This window comes from Paramisgurnus dabryanus, chromosome 18 (assembly GCF_030506205.2).
Source record: "Paramisgurnus dabryanus chromosome 18, PD_genome_1.1, whole genome shotgun sequence".
NCBI classification, from domain to species: Eukaryota; Metazoa; Chordata; class Actinopteri; order Cypriniformes; family Cobitidae; genus Paramisgurnus; species Paramisgurnus dabryanus.
Window position 1 is genome coordinate 34,002,173 of NC_133354.1, and position 21,834 is coordinate 34,024,006.

Genomic DNA, 21,834 nt, shown 5'->3' on the forward strand with positions numbered 1-21,834 from the left:
CAATTTTAATCTATTTGCATTATATTTAATATATTGAAATTGTGTTAAATTGGAACAACTTCAAATATATTTAGTGCAATTTAAGTGTACTTCTTTAAAATTCATTTGAAATGCACTTCTCATACACTTAAAAATACAGTTAGAATACATTTAAAGCTTAATTTAACTGTGCTTTAAGAACACTTTAATAGTACTTCAGCATATTAGAAATATACTAGCATTACATTAATAGAAATGTATTAGCATTACACTACTATTTTATTATAAAGCTGTTTTTAATATTTAAAATGTTACATTAAAATCATTAAATATTAAGACACATACACAGATTTTGAATACATAACAATTTAATATACTTCATATTGTGTTGTGTACATTACAAAAATACCTAAAGTAAATTAATCAAGCACAGAGAAATACATAATCTCTTGACCAAAGAGAAACAATATAAAACAAATATCAGAGAAATGCAATTACAGAGCTACTTCTATCAAATTGTACAACATTAATATTAAATGTATTAATGAAAAGTACACTATGAATATGCAATCACTAAATATTCATAAGCAATGATTATATAATAATCATAATGTAATTCTCTGCATAAAAAGTTAATGAATAAAAAATGTTTAAGTGCAATTTAAAGACGGAGTGCACAATGTTTGAAAAACGCTTTGGAAAAGGAAATTGGGCCGACTACCAAAACACACTTGTAGCCAACCAGCAGTAAGGGCTGTGTCTACTAACCGACATCCTTGCCGGGGTTGCGTATGTGTGTGGTGGCTCTATCAAAAGAAGGTCCAGATTCTATTGGGGTAGAGGCATGTTTGTTTAGGTAATTTCAAATGTTAACATTGGCTTTCAAAAATAGTGCACTCCGCCTTTAACCAACTTAAGATAAACCTATAAAAAGCTGAACTAAAACACAAAACAGTTTAGATGTCACATGTTTAAGTGGAGGGTCAATTCTTCTTGCAATTCAGACACCGTAGTAATTGAAGACTGCTTTATCACACGGTCTGTGAAAAGGAAACAGAATATACCAATTAACCAATAATGAATGAACATTTGGCTATCCATGTTTAAAATAAATTGGCATAGATATGCATGTATGGAAGTTTTGTTAACTTCTCAGTTTACCTTTTAAAGCTTTGACTGTGTCCTCATCAAGCAAGTCAGTTTTATCTGTCAGAGCACTCTACAAGTGGGAATGAAGATAGGATTAGAACACGCTCATGAAATAAAGCAACCTGTGTGTATTACAGGATATGTTTTACATTGATAATTGTGTTTTATTTTAACCTAGATCATTTTCCATTGTTTTTCTATTGTGGTCTTGCAAACTTAAGGTTCACCTCTGTTTAAGGAGATTTAAGGAAATCAGAAATGATGCCAAACAGGGCTCCAGACTGCTAAATTTGAGAGTGTGCCACTGAATTTTACATCCGGTCGCACATGTGCGACCAGCAAATTTGACCTTTTTTTTGTGATATAACACTGAATCTGAAACAGCACATTGTACTTTCTGAATCTATAATTAAAGTATTTATTAGTAATACAGTCTAAATTAGTAGACATGTGAATATTTGGTTAGCATATTGTTTTACCGTGTGTGCCCCTAAATTTTCTGGTTGCACCCCTAAAATTTTCAGTTGGGGGCCACTGTGCTCCTAGTAAAAAATGTTAGTCTGGTGCCCTGCCAAATGGTATATGCAAGGATGACTAGGCCAAGTCCCTTACAGCTTTACAATAAAAAAAAAACGGTTTTTACAAGAATAATTCAAAAGGACAGAAATTAGCCACCTGGAATGGATGTGTTGCAAACGTTTTTCTTCACTCCACATTTTCCCCGATTCAAAAATGTCAATAGCAGTTGATCTGAAAAACAACAGGCAGGTAAATGATGATTAATGATTTGTTTTCGTTTTAAGATTTACTTACCCCGAGTACAATATATTAAGACAATATAATATAATCAAACCCAGCCTCGGCAGTTTTACAATCTCTCATAAAAGTATCCCTTCTTACAATGTCATTTTTGTGTCCATATGTAATTAGAAATACATTTAAAAATAAACAAAAAAGACAATAAGGTTGTCAAGATTGAACTGATATAAACATTAGCCATTGAACATTACTGGAGTTCTAATAACCATATGGTCATATCATGGTATTTTCAGGTAAGACAGCTCAAACATTCATTTTAAACTAACGTTAGCGTTGCAAGAGAAACATTAGAAAAACTTAAACGTGAAATCAAATAGCAACAACAAACTTACCACCAAGAATAAGTCTTTCTATGCGCTATATCTTCATTTGTTCCTGTCTACTTGGGATCTGGTTGGTCATATTTATGTCGCTGTGCTAAAAAAAATGAAAGGTTTTAATGATTTCTGAAATGCTTAAGAGAAATGCCTAACGTTAGTCAGAAAATAAAGATGTTCCAATTACCATACGCAACACAGACATAACGTTACACAAAGAAGCTGGGTTAAATGTAATGTAATGTTTTACTTATTTAATAGTTAACTAAATAAAGAAATGTGAAAATCTGTCATCACTTACCCTCGTGTTGTCTCGTTCATCTCCAAACAAAAAGCGAAATACTTTTTCCCTCAACGTCAGATCCACTAAAACTGCTCATATTTTAAATCGAGTTGTTTTATCTTAGTACTCTGGTGAAATATGATCGCTGATTAATTAAATAATTACGTTTAATGCAGAGTCGCCATCTAATTTAACAGTTTATACGTTTAATGCAAGCAACCGCATGCACCTCGTGAACCCAGCAAGAGCACTGAACTGAACTGAACTGAACAAGTTTCAAATAGCACCGTCACGGAACAACCAATCATGTTTAGTCACGTGTGTCACGTGTGTTGTTTAAAAATATACACTAGCAAACGTAAGATTTTAAGCAAATCTTTGAAAAAATAGTTTATTATGCAATCGGAATGATATAATGTTGAAATGCTTGAGGAAAGTTCAATGTTAGCTTATTACAATTAATGAATCATTTTTTGAAAAAAGTATGTTTTATCCAAATATACTAAAACTTCACTAGAAGTACATTTGTGTTTAGCATATTTCTTAAAAGTGTAATTATGCATATATTTATTACCAGCATACTTTTAGTACACTTAATATAAATACATTAAAAATATTCTTAAGTTTAGCATATTTCTTAAAAATGTAATAAAGCATATATTTATTACCAATGTACTTCTAGTACACTTAATACAAATACATTAAAAATATTCTTAAGTTTAGCATATTTCTTTAAAATGTAATTAAGTATGTATTTATTACCAATGTACTTCTAGTAGACTTAATATAAATACATTAAAAATATTCTTAAGTTTAGCATATTTCTTAAAAATGTAATTAAGTATATATTTATTACCAATGTACTTCTAGTACACTTAATATAAATACATTTGAAATATTCTTAAGTTTAGCATATTTCTTAAAAATGTACTTAAGTATATATGTATTACAAGTGTACTTCTAGTATACTTTTAAAAAATACGTTTAAATGCAATTTAACGTATTTTTAATACACTTCAAATAAGTATGTTGGAAATACAAATGTATTATAAACATACTATTTGTATTTTAAGTATATTTTTAATACATTAAATACTACGTCTTTTTGACCTGGGTAGGCCGATCTATGTGTTTCCTGACCTGGGCCCTGGGTAGTCAGACTGTATTAGAATTAAGAGTATTGGTCAGATTTCTAGAGAGTATAGCATTTCCTTCCGATGACGGATGAAGGCCATCTCTCTTTAGCAGGTCAGGTCTCCCCCTGAAGTGCTTCCAATTGTCTATAAACCCTACGTTATGCTGAGGGCACCATTTTGACAACCAGTGGTGAAGAGACGCTAATCTGCTATAAGTTTCATCACCCCGGTAGGCGGGGAGGGGACCAGAGCATATTACATTATCTGACATTGTTTTTGCAATTTCACACACCTCTTTAATAGTATCTTTGGTGATCTCCGACTGGCGGAGTCTGGTGTCATTTGCGCCGGCATGAATAACAATTTTTGAAAACTTACGCTTAGCATTAGCCAGCACTTTAAGTTTGGATCTAATGTCTGACGATCTGGCTCCCGGTATACAGTCAACTATGGTGGCTGGTGCCTCAATGTTCACGTTCTTAAGTATCGAGTCTCCAATAACAAGGGCACCTTTAATAGATGTCTCAGCCAGTGTATTGCTTAGGATGTCGAATCTGTTAGAAATTACTAGGGGGGACTTCGATGGGCATCGAATATGACTACGCCGCCTGATAGTCACCCAGTTAGTCGGCCGTGTTAACTCAGTTGCCGAAACCGAGCTATGTGTACTACGCGTTACCGTAGGCGCACCCGAAACAGTGTTTGAAACATTAACATTAGCGGTTTTACTGTCCTCAACGAGCGTTCGGATGTGCGCTTCTAGTTCTGCAACCTTCTCCGTTAGCCTTACTACTTCAATACATTTAACACATGTAAACCCCTCTGTGCTGACGGAAGAAGCTAAACTGTACATGTGGCAAGTAGTGCAGGTTACAATGACAAGCGGAGTCTCACCGTTTTCATGCTGGGCGATAGCGTCTCCGTTCGCCCGAACGCGGTCCGTGAAGCTGCATCGAGATGGGTTATCGCTCGTTGCATGCCTCGATCGTCTCCGGGTGCCTGGAGCCAGGGTGATGTGGGGCACGCTGTACCGCCTGGTGCGAATGCCGGGCAACAACTCCTCCACAGCTTCCCGCTCTGGTGAGGAAAGGTCTGAAAAACATACATCGGATGTGTCCGCCATTAGATCGAAAAGGAAGGCAGATTTACAGTAAACAGACAGTGAGCAAGTGCTAGCGGGCTATATGCTAACACTAGGTGTTTACTAGTGATAGATCGTTTTATTTATTAATACTGTTCAATAATCGTCACGGTAAAGTATTCCTAAGATAAATTTGTACGTTATATTATATAGATAGGAACGAGATAGTAAGAAAATAGGATTTAGATGATGAACTCGACGGAGCTCCAATGCACGGAGCAGCGTTTCCCCGTTTGTTTACGCTAGCGGGCTATATGCTAATACTGGGTGTTTAACAGCGATAAATCGTTTCAGTTATTAAGACTGCTGAATAATCGTCACGGAAAGGTATTCCTAAGATGAACTAGTGAGTTATATTATATAGATAGGAACAAGATAGTAGAAAAATAGGATTTAGATGATGAACTCGACGGAGCTCCGACAACAGTGTTGCCACTCTCTTGCGTCTCTCTCTCTTGCGTCTCTCAGCGTCTCTTACACCTAACCGCAAAATCGGACCATTGATATGAAAATGGTACTCAGCCTGTCTCTATCCTTTCGTTCGCGTAAATAGATGCCAATTTCTGTACAGTATCAGACACATAACTGCCAAGTCCGGTTTCACAATGCATTCATGAATGTGAACTCTTTTTGGCGCTGATGTTACAAAAAAAAAGGCTGCCAGAGATAGAAGGCCCCAGGAGTCGGGCTGATTCAGAAGCGGCTAGCCGTGAGGAAGGCTATATGGTGGGAGTCGTGGATGCACCGGGGAGCCGACGGGAGGCCGTGCTCGAGAACTGGGGGTGGGACCCCCGCCGGTGGACGGAGAGACAGGCTCAGGACCAGGATGTGCGCCCAGTGAAGGAGTGGTTGGAACTGGGCCGGCGACCGGAAAAGAGGAACACCGGACTTCCGGTAGCGCCGTAAGAGAGAAAATCAGTAAATCGAGCACAGCTGTGTCTAGTTAAGAGAAGCGATTGACGATTGGAGGATACGCTAAACCAGGACACTATTTAAGGACAGCTAAAATCACAGTTTGGTGTGGTTGTGTGCAGTGTGAAGCGCTGTTGTTTGTATCTTCCAGTACGTTGGCCGTAGGCTGTTATGTCAGATGTGCTTTCAAGGCTGCCAGAGATAGAAGGCCCCAGGAGTCGGGCCGATTCAGAGGCGGCTAGCCGTGAGGAAGGCTATATGGTGGGAGTCGTGGATGCACCGGGGAGCCGACGGGAGGCCGTGCCCGAGAACTGGGGCACGGCTGGGCCGGAGACATCGAAGTTGGGGGAGGAAGTGTGCCAGATCGTGGTACCCACGGGTCAGGTATCAGCCTTGGTTTCAGCGTACCACGACCAATTGGGACACCAGGGACAGGAGAGGACCGTGTCCCTGTTACGTAGGCATTTCTATTGGCCTGGGCCGGAGACATCGGTGCACGCCCTGATCCAAGCCTGTCCGATCAAGACAGGCCCAGGACCAGGATGTGCGCCCAGTGAAGGAGTGGTTGGAACAGGGCCGGCGACCGACATCAGCGGAGAGACTAGCCCAGATGGAGACTGGAAGAAGGCTGTTGGGACAATGGGACAAGCTGGAACTGAGGGAAGGAGTACTGTGTAGGAGAATCAGAGACCCGAAGTTGGGGGAGGAAGTGTGCCAGATCGTGGTACCCACGGGTCAGGTATCAGCCTTGGTTTCAGCGTACAACGACCAATTGGGACACCAGGGACAGGAGAGGACCGTGTCCCTGTTACGTAGGCATTTCTATTGGCCTGGGCCGGAGACATCGGTGCACGCCCTGATCCAAGCCTGTCCTAGGTGCACGCTGTTCAAATCTAAGCGGGAGCCCCGAGCACCTATGGCAAGAGCCCCCCTGCATATCATGGCAATGGACTTCCTGATGCTGGGCCGACCACAGGATCGTTATCAGAACATCTTGGTGATCACAGACCTGTTCACCAAATATGCTTGGGCTGTTCCCACCCTCAACCAGACCGCAACCACTACCGCCACGGCTTTATGGCGGGCCGTCTTTCAGACGTTTGGATGTCCAAAGTTCTTGCACTCCGATCAAGGGGCCAACTTTGAATCCAGGGTGATCCGGGAGTTATGTCAGTTGTATGGCTGTATGAAAACCCATACAACTTCATACCATCCCCAAGGAAACGGCAGTTGTGAGAGGCTTAACCAGACTCTACTGGGGTTGTTGGGAACTCTGGACCAACGACGGCAGGACGACTGGGTGAGTGCCTTACCAAACCTTCTTCAAGCATACAATAACAGCGTGCATAGTACAACGGGGTATGCCCCTACTTACCTGATGTTTGGCAAGCATGTGCGTATGCCCACCGACCTGGTGCTGGGAGTAGCAGCAGACCAGGAGGAGGTGAGTGTGACGGAGTGGGTGGGACGCCACCATCAGCGACTACACTTCGCCTACGAGCAGGTGTCCAGGAGGATATAAACAGCAGGGGAGAGGAACCAGCGCCTGTACGATCGGACCGCCAGAGACGCCCCCCTATTGCCAGGTGAGAGGGTCTTGGTGAGAGACAATCGGCGGCAAGGAAAGGGGAAACTGAGCGACCGCTGGGAGACCATCCCGTATGTAATTTGTAGGCAACAGAGACCGGGACAGCCGGTATACACCATCCGGCCAGAGGGGAAGTCCGGCCCTGATCGTGTGGTGCACAGAAACATGATCCGCCCATGCCTCAACTATCCTGAGGCCGTGGAAGTACCTCTCACGGAGCCCTCCCACGGAGCCTGCACCGGTGGCCCCCTGGATTGGAGGATGGGCAGTGGTTCCCGGGAGACCTGTGGTGGTGCCACCCCCGGCCGCCCCAAGAGAACCAGAAGCAGCACCTGAACAGGCTGAACCCGATTCACCCGCAAGCCGTTCCCAGAGGGAGAACCGAGGCCGCCCACCTGCCCGTTATGTTGAGTGAACGACTCAGAGGCGTTCTAGGGACTAGAACGCATTGGCGGGGGAGGATGTCACAAGGTGACAATCTTTTCAGGGGCGGACAAAAGTTAGCGAAGTTTGGTTCCGCCCGGAAGGTTTCCCACCGGGCCGGAAAAGAGGATCACCGGACTTCCGGTAGCGCCGTAAGAGGGAAAATCTGTAAATCGAGCACAGCTGTGTCTAGTTAAGAGAAGCGATTGATGATTGGAGGATACGCTAAACCAGGACAGTATTTAAGGACAGCTAAAATCACAGTTTGGTGTGGTTGTGTGCAGTGTGAAGCGCTGTTGTTCGTATCTTCCAGTACGTTGGCCGTAGGCTGTTTATCTCTCTCTCTTGCTGAAGCTTACATGACTGTGTGGACTTTGGACACCTTAAGGGTTGAAGCAAGATTGAACACATTGGATGCTGAGACGAAATACTGAAGAGGAAGTAAAGAAAGCGTGAGTGTATTTCTGCATGGAGAACCTGGAGATGTATGATATTGCTGTATATATCTCTGTTAGGAGGAGGGACGCCCTGTGTGTGTGACCGAAGCGATCGCCGAGGGAATGAGAACAAAGGACAGTTGGAGCTAAAAGTGATAGTATCCGTGAGTATAACACACTGAGCTGATTACATATTGTGTGGACTATTTGTTTTGAAGCGATAAATCTCTGAGTGAAGGAGGAAGGCCCTACCCCTAGATTAGCATGGTAGGAGAGCCTAGAGGACATTTGGCTGGGGCTAGCCACGGCGACGTATCCGCTGACTGGGCTGCAAATACCATAGCTGAACAGACCCTGACGAAGTGGAGAAAGGCGGGCATCTTGAGTGTACACTGGAACGTGGTGGGTGAGTCTTTGTGCTGTGGAACTTTCACTTTTGACGTGGTGCTGTGCATTGCTGTGTGTCTTGTCTGATAAAAACCCCCGCCTTCGTACGCCTCGTCGAGGGAGAACCGAAGAGGCTGTCAGTCTCAGGCGGCCATTAATTATCTGTTGTGAGCACGTCCCAGGTAGAGAATAACAGTGTGGTGTAGAGAACGATTCCGGTCCTTGACATTGGAGTGGGTCTAGGAGTGGCGGTGAAGTGCTGGAGTATTACAGTTGTGTGAGTACGATTACGAGTCACTAGTGTGGATATTGTCATTTGTGTGATACTTACCGTTGCAGAAGAGATGAGTGGAAAATCCCGTCTGTCCCGAGGTCTCGTCGAAAGGGCGCCCCTGTCCTGTATTCAAACGCCTAAGGAGGGTGAGGAAAGGGCAGCGCTCGGCCCGGTGAGACAGTACAACGTTTTCCCCCTCCCCGCAACCACCGAGCTCGTCGAGAGGGTTTTGTCCCCGACGCCACACGAGAACCATTTACTCCAGCTGGCGCATCGAAGACATCAGTGTCGTAAGTCCGCCCCCCTGTGTAATCAAATTTAATATATTCTAGGATCTGTTTGTTAGGAACAAGAACGTGCTGTGTAGAGTTGGAATGAGCAGAACGCCACGGAAGGAACCGTGTGAAACCCGTACTCACTGTACGCTGTGCCCAGCAGAGAGGTGAGAGCAAACCAAGTCCAAGTAACTGTGCCCCTTGTGTCCCAGCTGTTGTCTGTGGAAAGAGAACAGAGAAAGCGAGTGAGCGCCACGGAAAGGAACCGTGTGGAACCCGTATTTACTGTATGCTGTGCCCAGCAGAGAGGTGAGAGCAAACCAAGTCCAAGTAACTGTGCCCCTTGTGTCCCAGCTGGTGCCTGTGGAAAGAGAAGAGAGAAAGCGAGTGAGCGACACGAAAAGGAACCGTGTGAACCCCGCACTTACTGTACGCTGTGTCCAGCAGAGAGGTGAGAGCAAACCAAATCCAAGTAACTGTGCCTCTTGTGTCCCAGCTGTTGCCTGTGGAAGGATAGAGAGAAAGAGAGTGAGCAACACGAAGAGGAACTGTGAGAAACCCGTACTTACTGTACGCTGCGTCCAGCAGAGAGGTGAGAGCAAACCAAATCCAAGTAACTGTGCCCCTTGTGTCCCAGCTGTTGCCTGTGGAAAGAGAGAGAGAAAGAGAGTGAGCAACACGAAGAGGAACTGTGAGAAACCCGTACTTACTGTACGCTGTGTTCAGCAGAGAGGTGAGAGCAAACCAAGTCCAAGTAATTGTGCCTCTTGTATCCCAGCCGCCGCCTGTGGAGAGGGAAAGAAAGGAGAGAAGGAAGAGGAAAGGAATCTATACTTACCCGACCGTGCTCCGAGTGAAGGCGAGCAGAGGTCTTTCGCCGTTGGTAGGTCTGACCCCCTGGTGTTCTGCAGCAGCCTGCAAGGAAAAGAGACACATGTGAGACAAAGGAACATTTGTGTAATCTCCAGAGCACAATACGGAGGAAGAACTCCGCACGGAGAGCAAGGTACGCAGAAGATTACAACCAGCCAAGCACTCATCTTGTTTCCATTTCTGCCTCCAGGAGGAAAAGGAGGGCGCCACGGGTAGAACAGACCAGGCAGGAGCCTGCGTCCTACATCCCTGGCCCACCGTGTCTGGCCCCTGTTGCCCCCCCCCCCACCTTTCCTCAATACTCTTTCTGGCTGTAGCCTACCTGGAGGGCAGAACCAAGAGGACTAGTTTTAATTTCCCCTTCCCCAAGTCCCAAGTTCATTTTAATTATTTAAATTCAATAAAAAACTTGTTTTTATACTTACCTGTACCCGTTGTTGTCTGGTCATTGGGTTGGCTTTGGGGACCTCCTCGAGGTGGAAGTTGAGAAGGGGCGTGGCTTAGGCACATAGCAGCCAGCCCCCGGGCGTGACAGATGAACCAACTCCAAACAGGTGGGACATTGACCTGTATTCTAGGTTAGTTGCTAGCCTCCATAGACAAATTGCTAAACAAATCTCTACAGAGAGTGGCCGTCTGTATTTGGTGTGCTGGCGGGTTAAATAGGGTCGGAGGGCACCACAGAGATTATTGAATGTGCCTCTTCTCATTCTGAAATTCAGTAACCACTCTATGTCAGAGTGTGTTGATGTGTTGCCACCAATTCTGAGAACGTAGATTGACCCAAATTCTCCTGTAGGGAATGAGGAAGAAAGTAATATTGAAAAAAGAAAGAAATGTTTAAGGGTTTAACTGACCTCTAGGCTACAAACAGCTTCACATAAAGGGGAACATTTTGAAACAACAGGCATATCAATTAACCATATAGGCAGTCTTTATTATATTTATTACTCAAGAATGCAGATTGTATCTTTAATTACACTGATAACTAAACAAGTTTGGAGACAATTGCGCTGTGTGCCTATGCACAGAGTGACAAGGTCAAATTTTTATAATGAAATTTGGGGTAACTCTTTGGGATAGCAGTACACATAGTATACTGTAAAAAAATATTTTGTGGCTTAGTTAATTTAACTAAATAAAATAAGTAAATACTATAATTTTACTATAATAACTATAATTTATTATAAGCAATTCCATGTAAAACTTATTTAAAATAGTGGATACAAAAATGATGCACTATATTTAAATTTTTAATTAAATCTATCATATTTTTTTTTTAAATGTATTATGCAGTAATGTTAGCTCTAATAATTAATAATCTGTTGATTTATGAATGCAAGAGTGAGCTTTTAATGATAGTTTTTAATTGACCATTATTATAATGTTTGCGATTCCATGGAAATACATCAAGCTTATCACGTAAATGTGGCGCATCGTAGATATTCATTTGTTTTTGATTTACATGAATGTATTATGTTATTATATTACATCGCTTATTACGCACTAATGAGAGATGCGTACAACAACTAACAAGCAGTTCCATGTACGGCAATTATTTTGAAAAGGCTACCTTTATTGCAATAGCAGATTGTTGTATGCATGCAAATGGACCATCTAAATCCGGATAAATTCACTTTCTTTAAAGTTTAATAAATATTTTATTGATGAACTTTGGGTGTCAGTAACATAAAATAAAAACATTATGTATGAATAATGAAAGCCGCTTATATAGCGCATCTCTCTCTCTCTCTCTCTCTCTGTGAGGCACAAAAGCCTGTTAACTTGATACCTGATCCGTCTTCTGCAACGTGCAGCTGTCAGCAGTCCATGGTAGGTGCACATCAAAGCATGCCGTCTACGCCGAAGTCGTCTTGCAGCACATCTTCGTCTTTGCAAAATATTAATTACCACGTCGTTTAGATGGCATTGTCATGTACTCCTGAAGCATGTCTGCATTTTGCGTTAGCTGCTGATAACACCAAATCAGCAACAGAACAATAATTGCATCACGAATTATCTCCATGATTTTGTACTTCCTGCTTACCCCCACCTGACTTTTTCTGTCCAATGAATGGATGGCCTTAGTACACATGTGGTTTTGCTTACAAATTTTGGTTCGCTTGCAAAAAGGGCAGTGTGAATGCGAACCGCACCAAAAAAAAAAAATTGGTTCGGACCAAAGCAAGTGAACTAGCGGACTTTCCTGGTATGAATACACCCTTAGTGTTTCCATCTTGGTAATTGTTTGCTAATTAGGCCTAAGCTGTGCTGACTTGAGTGAACAGTATTGAATGCTAGTGCTTTCCATATGACCAGATGGTGTAAACACTGAGAAATGTAGGGATTCGTGTGTAGTTTGAAGTAACAGTTCACCAAATCTGACTCATGTGTTAAAGCAGGGGAGTAGTGTTTATAGTTCAGCAAAATGATTGTGCTTCTTGACACTATGTTGGTATTCAGTTTTCACTGCAATTGTATGGTGGCGCAGTTGGTAAAGACAGTACCTTTGTACGGGAGGGACCCGGGTTCAAATCCAGACAAGCACAAGATTTGTATACAAAGTGGTTTGTATGAAGTCTCAGTGTAAAGCAAATGTTCAATGGTGTATAAATCACTGTAAATAGATTATGAAGAAATACTAATATTTTGTCAGTGCTCTCAAGGTACTATTAAATAGAAGTCCTAGCCTGCGTGAAGTGTATTTTAATGACACTTTAAGTTCAATTAAATTGCACTTTTAGCACATTTTAGTATTACCTATGTAATTTAGTTGCATTTATCAAAATAAATTTGAAGTGCACATTGAATGTTCTGTTCTGTATATTGTCCAAAATTAGGGCAGATACTTAAGTTGTAATTAAGTATATATTGAATAGTTCCACTTTAGCACAACAAAGTATATTCAACTTAATTTTAGTTGGACCCCAGCACAACTTTCACGCAACTAAAGTGCATTAAGTACACAATTTGTTGTTCCAATTTAGCAGACTTGAAGTATACCAATATATAGTGTTCAACAAATACATTTAGTTATACTAAAGTACATGTGAATAAATTGTACTTACTGTAAGTATACTATTTTTTCACTAGGGTAGTCCTGGATTCATCTAAACCTTGTCCTGGAAACTGGGATATAAACAGGTTACTGTTATAATACGTAATGTGCAACTTGTACACTAGATGGCAATAGAGTGTGGAGTACTTGGGGATGTGTCGGTACTAAAGAAGAGTTGTTGATGCTTTATGCAAGCCTGAGCTGTGAATGTAGAATGGCATTAGAATGGCGTCAGAGGTTTCACCGCTACAGAATAGCCACTAAACTGGATAAGGAAGAGGCTGAAGAACAGGTCTGTACGCTGCTTTATTTGATGGGAAAAGAAGCGGAACAAGTGTATCAGACATTTACGTTCGGAGAGGGTGAGAGAGAAAGAGAGGATTATGATAATGTGATTAGGAAGCTTGATGACTACTTTGTGCCAAAAGTTAATGTTATTCATGAGCGTGCAAGATTTCACATGAGAGTTCAGAGGCCAGGGGAAATGACCGAAGAATATATTTGCAGCCTGCATGAGCTAGCGGGTACATGTGACTTCGGGGCAGCAAATTATGAAATCATTTGCGATCGGCTTGTGATTGGGATTTTAGACGGAAAACTGTCGGAAAAGCTTCAATTAATGCTCGATTTGGTGCTCAAACACGCCACAGAGCTTGTGAGACAGTCTGAACAGGTACAAGGACACGTTAAAGAGCAAGCTGCATGTGTTACTCAAATCAGCAAAGTGACAAGCAGGGGCGCCTTAAGGGGGGGGGAGTTTTTTTGGGGCCCCAGCCAGGGACAGTGCCGCACACGCAACCCCTTTAAGCTGGTCCCTCTTAGCTCCGCCCCGTCTTTACTCTGCATTTTAGGTCCTTTTTTAATGCACGGTCTCACAATGCGGAGTGAACTTCACAAGAGAGTAAGGTGTGTGTATTTACTGCTGTTTGCTATGATATCTGTATGAATATGTGCACTTCCTTACTATAAATGCAATGTGACGCTGGAGCAATACAATGCAGTTTTCTTTCCACTGTAAAGTCTTCGCTTTGTTCACCCCAGTTAAAAAAAAGGCGATTTACGTTCCCTGTTTTATGTTATGATTCTAACGCGAAGTCAGCCCTTATTATCTGTTTTAATTAACGTAGCCCATATAAGCTAATTAACATAAACTAGAAATGCGACCTGTTACACACTCCAATGTTTTGTAACGCAATATGCCAAGGAAGCATTTTAGGCAGTCGAGAATTTCATTGTGATAAAACAGAAATGCAACGAAGGCTAAACTAGTCCAATAATGTATATTGAAGCTTCTAACCTTGCAACAGCTTTAAGAAATCAATGGAAATCTGTTGTAATCTGCTACAGTTGTCATTCATTTCATTTTAGAGTCCCGTTGATTAATAAACAGTCTGAAGACTCATTTAAGAGTATAGCTGTTTTCTTAAGTTCACAGTTTCAATGATCTGTCATTATTTTTGCTTTAGTGTAGCTGCTGGTGTGTGAAACCTGTTAATCACCTTATAAATAATGCTAATAATTATAATACAAGCTTTGGTCAAGCGTTTTTGACCCAGTCGAGGCATATGGTAACTGTATAGAAAAGATGCATTGTTGTTGTTCGCCATTTTTAAATGTTACAATGTTATTGATGTGTGTAACAGCTCAAGTATATAGTATGTCACTGAGACGGTCTCTGAAATATGGAAGGTTTTTTTGGTCTTTTTAAAATTAATTAATTAAATTATAAAATAATTAATTAAATTATAAAATAATTAATTAAATATAAAATAAAAAATAAAATCGCAAAATATGTCCCAAATTTGAAAATGAAATGCTAAAATAAAAATTTAAACATTATATTAAATTATTTAATTTTCATTTTTAACGTGATGAAGCATCATTCCGGCCAAATTGAAAAATTAAATTAAATTGATGATTTCACATTTCATTTTCAATATAATCTTGAGTCAAGACTGACAATATTAAAATAAAAAGGCAAGCTTGAAAAGGTGTGTAAATAATTTTTTTAAAGGCTTTTTATTCATGCCCAAGCAATAATAGGGACAAAATTAAAATGTAAAGTTCAGTTTTAATTCTATGTTCTGTTTTTCTTTTTCATTTTCATTTTAATTTTCGTGTTCACTTTTATTTTCAACTTGTATGCAAATTCAATGTTAATCAGTGGGTAGGGTTTACTTGCTAAAAAAAATGGGATTGGCTGAAGTGTTGCCAACTCAGCGACTGTGTTGCTTCCCAACTTAGCAACCTTATTGCTACATCTAGCGACTTTTAGACCCATTTAGACAAACTTAGCGACTGTTTGGATGAATCTTAGCTTCATATCTGTACATATAGGCTACTGTGTCGCTTGTACCGGCCCACGAGTGCTGGGTGGCGCGGTCACGGTGAAATGTGCGCCTGGCGTCTACCCTCTGTGCATTTTCTGAGCAGTGAACAATTTAGACGGTACGAACTGACGCGTGGATGAGATTCGCATGCATTGTTTACATTTCAAACACTAAAAGTGTCTGGTCCACTGTTATGTATGTGTGTATTTTCACACATCTGATCCAGTGAGGCGTCAGTTTAACGAGCTGAAGACATACACCGACCAGTCACTTACTTTTATATGAACATTATCTGTTTATTCAGCCTATGTGTTGTCTTTACAAGTATCGTATCAGGACTTGCGTCCTCTGTGAAATGCAAGTCTTTCAGGGTCTACCCTGTACACTGCACAGGACACAACATACAGTTCTGACCATAGCTGAAGCAAGCACATAAAGGCTGTGACGATAACGCGTTACTGCATCACCGCAGTAGCCGTTTCACATGGTACGCGGCAACCGCGAGTGTTTAGTTCTTTTTCAATAGGAGACGTGCGGAAAGCGGCAAAACGGGGGCGGTTACAGAGGGGAAGCGGAGTTGGTCCACACGCCTTGCTCGTGCACCCAAAATCCTATTCCTTCTCCGGACATGGTACTTCATGACAGGCACCGTTGAAGATAAACATATTTGCACTAAATGCTGCACAAAACGCTTCCAATACAAGAGAAAAGCTGAAGCCGCTCGGCGATTTTGCCGCTTACGGCCATACGTGAGATGCCAGCTGCGGTGATGTCACGGCCGCAACCTTCTTAAACATGAAGCGTGTCATGCACGGGTGCTCTGATTTCTTGAACGGTACCGACTCACTCCCTGGTTTTAAACCCGCGCATTATTTCTCGGTCAAGGAGAAGCAGGCACTGTGTGTTGGTGATGATAATAATAGCATAATAATAATTTTAAACTATAATGGGCAAACATGACAACTATCGTTATGAAGGCAGGTGAGCGCTTACCGACAGCGCGACTCGTTATTTGGTTGAATGCTGTGTATATGTGGAGCTGCTGTAAGTGAATTTCTCCAGCTCGGGTTAAAAAAAAGTCTTATCTTCTTGATGATGTAAATGGACAGCTGAAATTGAAAGCATTGATTGGAGTATCCATAAGTTTTGCGCAGTTATTTACGGAATGATGCAATAGGCTATTTCGTTTTGTATCCACTTTGAAAAAATCGAATTAAACATACTAATCATAATAACATTAAAAACTATTTATTTTCGATATCTTTTGAGTTTAATATCAATTATGGAACCGTTTTTGTCATTGTTTTTAACCCATTTTTTGTACAATAAATTATTCAGCGTTTCAACAAGTTTGGAGAAGTGCGTTTCTATCCACGGACAGTTAACCGAAAAACAATGTCTAAAGAAATAGGAATCAGGTTTTGCACAACTCACCAGAAACAATCTTAAACTGCATATTCTTTCTACAGCTTTTCAGGTTGTTATTCTATGAAATGTATTGTATAAAATGGGCTATAAACGGTGACATAAAAGTTCTATAATCAATAGTATATTCAAAAGATATAAAAAACAAAAGTTAACATAAAGAAATACATATTATTTCATGCTGTTATTGCTAATATAATTTGTCGTTTTAATAATATATAAGATTACTGCTTTCCTGGGGTGGGTTGTTGTGCTGTAACCGCGTGATTTTGTTGCTTCTTCACCGCGGTAAAACAAAATCCTGTACGGTCACAGCCCTACTCACAAATCAGCGTAACACATGAGGATGAAGGGTTTAAATTGGGTCGAAGCTGAGCCCCGTCACAAAGGCTGAAGGTCTGTTCTGTACCAGTGTGCCCGCTGCAAAAGTAAGTGACGTGTCTATGTATGTCCATTCTCATGAAATGCATACAAATAACATGCAGTGTGATTATCGTGCTATACATAAGCCAAATTCCAATTTTGCGAGCATATGATACGCCAATACTTTCCGGAATTTGGCATATGTATTGCACGATAATCACACTGTGCTATGTGTATGCATTTGATGAGAATGACTGACGCCTCACCGGATCAAATGTGTGAAAATACGCACATATATAACAGTGGACCAGCCCCTTTATATTGTTTGTTCCTCCTTTGACATGTAAACAATGTTCGCGAATCTCATCCACGCGTCAGCTCGTACAGTCTAATATGTTGCTGCTCAGCTCCATGTACAGAGACACCAGACGCACATTTTACCGAGACAGCGCCACCCAGCACTCGTGGGCCGGTACATGCGACACAGTAGCTTCTCTGTACAGATGTGAAGCTAGGATTAATCCAAACAGTCGCTAAGTTTGTCTAAATGGGTCTAAAAGTCGCTAGATGTAGCAATAAAGTCGCTAAGTTGGCAAAACAGTCGCTGACTTGGCAACACTGCTTCACATATCTATGCTGCTTCAGCCAATCCCCTTTTTATGAGCAAGTAAACCCCACCCACTGATTAACATTGAATTTGCATACAAGTTGAAAACGAAAATGAAAACGAAAATGAAAAAGAAAATGAAAACCAATAAATAAAAGAGAACATAAAATTAAAACTGAACTTTATTTTAATTTTGTCCCTATTATTGCTTGGGCATGAATAAAAAGCCCTTAAAAAAATATATTTACAGATTCCTTTTCAAGCTTGCCTTTTTATTTTAATATTGTCAGTCTTGACTCAAGATTATATTGAAAATGAAATGTGAAATCATCAATTTAATTTAATTTTTCAATTTGGCCGGAATGATGCTTCATCACGTTAAAAATGAAAATAAAAGCTCACGTAACACACGCTGTTTCTGCATTTCTGATATTAATCTGGAGTACCTATGGAGTAGTATGACATCCTTTATATCTCTGAAGAGTCTTTAGTTTAATCAGATTTATAAAAGAAAGATTAGCTTTACCGAATCTTTCCGATAACGTACGAAAAAATGAAGAAGGAGGAGTTATAACACGGGAGGAGCGAGTACGAGTCATGCAACACATACAACACTGTTTTAACTTATGATTCACTACATGTTCGTGTCATTTATATAATATACACGCGCCTATTTCCAACATACTGTAGACAGAAGTCTTACTTACCGCGTGTAACTCGTCATGAAAATCCACCGCATCAAACACACACACGCAAAACTCCGCTGCTAATCCGGATAATAAACTATATCCATTGTTTCCATAAGGCTGGATGTCTTCTCCTTACATCCAAAAACACACTTCTTGTTGTGCCATTGTTGACTTTTGAAATTAAACAAAGCTGAGTGGCGTGATAAGCTGTTAGCAAGCTCTAGCGTCTCCCGCTGACTGACGGCTGGGCGGGGTTTTCCAGGGGAAGTTTTCCGGCGGAAGCCCATATAAAGAAGTGATACGTATCGAAAACCCCTGAAACGTCAGTTAGAACCGTAATCGAAAAAAATTAGCCGAAACTTGTACGAAGCCTGGCGAAGTGCATTCGGCACAGAAATACTCTGAAACACGCCCAACTGCATTTTTGACACTTTGCCTACGTTTAGCATGAGGAAACAACTCTATAACTGTGTAAATAAGTCAGAATGCTTGAAATACCATTAAACCCCCCCTTTAAATAATTTAATATAATGTTTAAATTTTTATTTTAGCATTTCATTTTCAAATTTGGGACATATTTTGCGATTTTATTTTTTATTTTATAATTTAATTAATTATTTTATAATTTAATTTATTATTTTATAATTTAATTAATTAATTTTAAAAAGACCAAAAAAACCTTCCATACTGAAAATCAGGCTAAAGTCTCAAATCTAATTGTGAGATAAAAAGCATCACAGCTTGATTTCAAGCATTAATTTCACTATGATTTCAATCACTGACATGACATTACTCAGTCAACATTAAAGATATCAAGTTTATATTTTCACAAAATGTTCTTTACATTATGTAGGATGATTTTATGTGGAAAACAGTAAATCACAAATAAATACTTCATCTGGGTTTTCACAGGCATTGTCACAATTATCTTTAATCTATGTTTAATAATGTTGCATTTTCTCTGATTATTTGATTACTGTGCTGTTTTTTTAATAAAATTTACATTGCACAATAAATTATCTTAGCTTCAGACATTGTTATATAATCTCTAGTCTATATAAAAACTGTTTATTATGGTCAAAAAAATAGCAAAAGAAATAGTTCTGTATTATTAAATTGCATGTTGTATGTTTGGTGGGCAATGGGTGTGGTGGGGGCCTGACCTCCTATTTTTCATTGGCCCAAAATTGCTAGCGGCGCCTGGAAAATCACATTACAGTGAAAAAGGTAGACATTAGCTCAAAACAAAATCAGAGCAGGCAGAATGTAAAAGATGTAAAAAGAAATCATGGAAATCGACACCATCAGCCCACCATTTTAGCAGACATCTCTGAATTAGTGCTGGAAGTACAGTCTTACGAGAATGTTGTCAGTGATGCATGTCCAATCTCTCAACCTAAGCTGGACTCTGTGAAAAGAGAGACAGCTAGTTAGTCTGACTGGTGTCAAAGTTCATAAGTCTCTTCCTGTTTTTTGATATGTGTTTACTCCCTGAGGTAACACTTTATTTCGATAGTCCACTTTAGACATTTTACTAATTATAAGTAACTTTGCAACTAGACTGTCTGCTTAAAGGAATAGTCTACTCATTTTCAATATTAAAATATGTTATTACCCTAACTAAGAACTGTTGAATCATCCCTCTGTCATCTGTGTGTGTGCACGTAAGCGCTGGAGCGTGCTGCGACGCTACGATAGCATTTAGCTTAGCCCGATTCATTCAATGGTACCATTTAGAGATAAAGTTAGAAGTGACCAAACACATCAATGTTTTTCCTATTTAAGACGAGTAGTTATACGAGCAAGTTTGGTGGTACAAAATAAAACATAGCGCTTTTCTAAGCGGATTTAAAAGAGGAACGAACTATATTGTATGGCGTAATAGCACTTTTGGGAGTACTTTGACTCGCCTGAAAAGTCCGCTCCCCTTCTCACTCTCATAATGGGAGAGGGCGCTCCAGCGCTTACGTGCACACACACAGATGACAGAGGGATGATTCAACAGTTCTTAGTTAAGGTAATAACATATTTTAATATTGAAAATGAGTAGACTATTTCTTTAATATCTACTAACACTTTATTGTGATGATATCTCAACAGACATTCAACTGTCTATAATGCCGCGTTCCAGGCAACCTGTAACCTGTAAATCGACTTCAAAACCACGTCTTACGACTCTGAACTGGGAGTACATCAACCTAGTATGAGTTCACGGGTGTGAAGTCACGAGTTTGACTGCCGTTCCAGTGCACTTTCACGGGTAGAAGGTTGGAAAAACACTTGTTACTGGCTGCCTGGAACGCGTACTCGCAGTTCAAAGTTGTAAGTCATGGTTTTGAAGTTGTGATTCACGGGCTCAAAAGCTTGCCTGGAACGCAGCATAAGTATCTATGCAGGTTCATGTGAACCCAAACCTCTTCCCTAACCCCAAACCTTACAGTCTACTAATACACTAATGACAGTTAGTTGACGTATAGTTGCAAATTATTGACAGTTATTTGACATGTAGTTGCAATGTTGTTTATAGTTATTAGAATGTCTAAAGTGGACTATCAAAATAAAGTGTAACCTCCCTGAGGAAGGCTTGTTTGCCGAAACACGTCGGATTTACCACATGTCTGTAGTTTTTTATTAGGTTTATTATGACCAAGTCATAGAAAAGTAAACTAAAAGTAAACATGTGCCCAAAAGCCAAAAATTGCATACACCAAAAATACTCCGATTTATAAAACAATGCAATGTTTCCTTGATAAATCACAGATCACTTGCAAAGTGTGCGTACGTGTACCAGCCTCATGTCCCGTCCTGTACACAACATTTTTAACCATAAATAGTCAATGCAAATCACCTTCCGATGGCTGATCCGCATAAGAATGGTATGTGCTCCGCCTATTAATCAGTATTTAATTTAATTCGTCCGGATTTTGGCCGGACAGTCCGGATTTTAAGCACGCTGTCCGGCGTCCGGCGCAGCTTCAAGCTGTCCGGCGTCCGGCGCTTGTTTGTCCTCCTTTTTGGGGTTGCGCTGCTTAATCAGCATAAAACCCACTCTAAAATCTTTATTAGGACGTCGCACGCAGCAACAGAGCGTAATGCCGTAAGATCTCTAGTCAAACAAACGATTGGCTGAAAACGGTGTCAAATAAATATCTGAAATATCATTGGTTAAAAACGTAAACAAGCCTCCATGTGCTGGCTACGTCATATCATCACGTTAACATGCCGAAACGCCAGACCTCGTTTAATCCGGAATGGACAAAAGAGCACGAATTTATTGCAAAAAGCAGTAAAGACACTTTTCATGGATTTTGTACACTGTGTCGCTGTGATGTGGATGTTAGTAGTCAAGGGAAAGCCGCCATTGACCGA

General features: G+C 40.6%; 2 protein-coding genes and 1 long non-coding RNA gene across 10 annotated transcripts in view; 1 reads left to right on the top strand and 2 right to left on the bottom strand.

Moving 5' to 3' along the window:
• camk2a (calcium/calmodulin-dependent protein kinase II alpha) overlaps positions 1-21,834 on the top strand; it is a 901,358-nt gene that overhangs the window by 702,084 nt on the left and 177,440 nt on the right. The gene's annotated exons all lie outside the window — the stretch shown is intronic.
• LOC135728033 (uncharacterized) lies at positions 1,804-2,787 on the bottom strand. The gene is made up of 3 exons (XR_012335354.1): positions 2,566-2,787; positions 2,280-2,364; positions 1,804-1,878 (listed from the first exon to the last, which is right to left on the bottom strand). It is a non-coding gene; the product is annotated as an uncharacterized lncRNA (long non-coding RNA).
• LOC141280993 (uncharacterized) lies at positions 3,683-5,948 on the bottom strand. The gene has a single exon (XM_073812523.1). The coding sequence runs from the start codon at positions 4,804-4,806 to the stop codon at positions 3,703-3,705; it is 1,104 nt and encodes a 367-aa protein (XP_073668624.1). The 5' UTR covers positions 4,807-5,948; the 3' UTR covers positions 3,683-3,702.

Excerpts from the sequence above, each read along its gene's own strand:
- LOC141280993 (XM_073812523.1), bottom strand. The coding sequence starts at position 4,806 with ATGGCGGACACATCCGATGTATGTTTTTCAGACCTTTCCTCACCAGAG.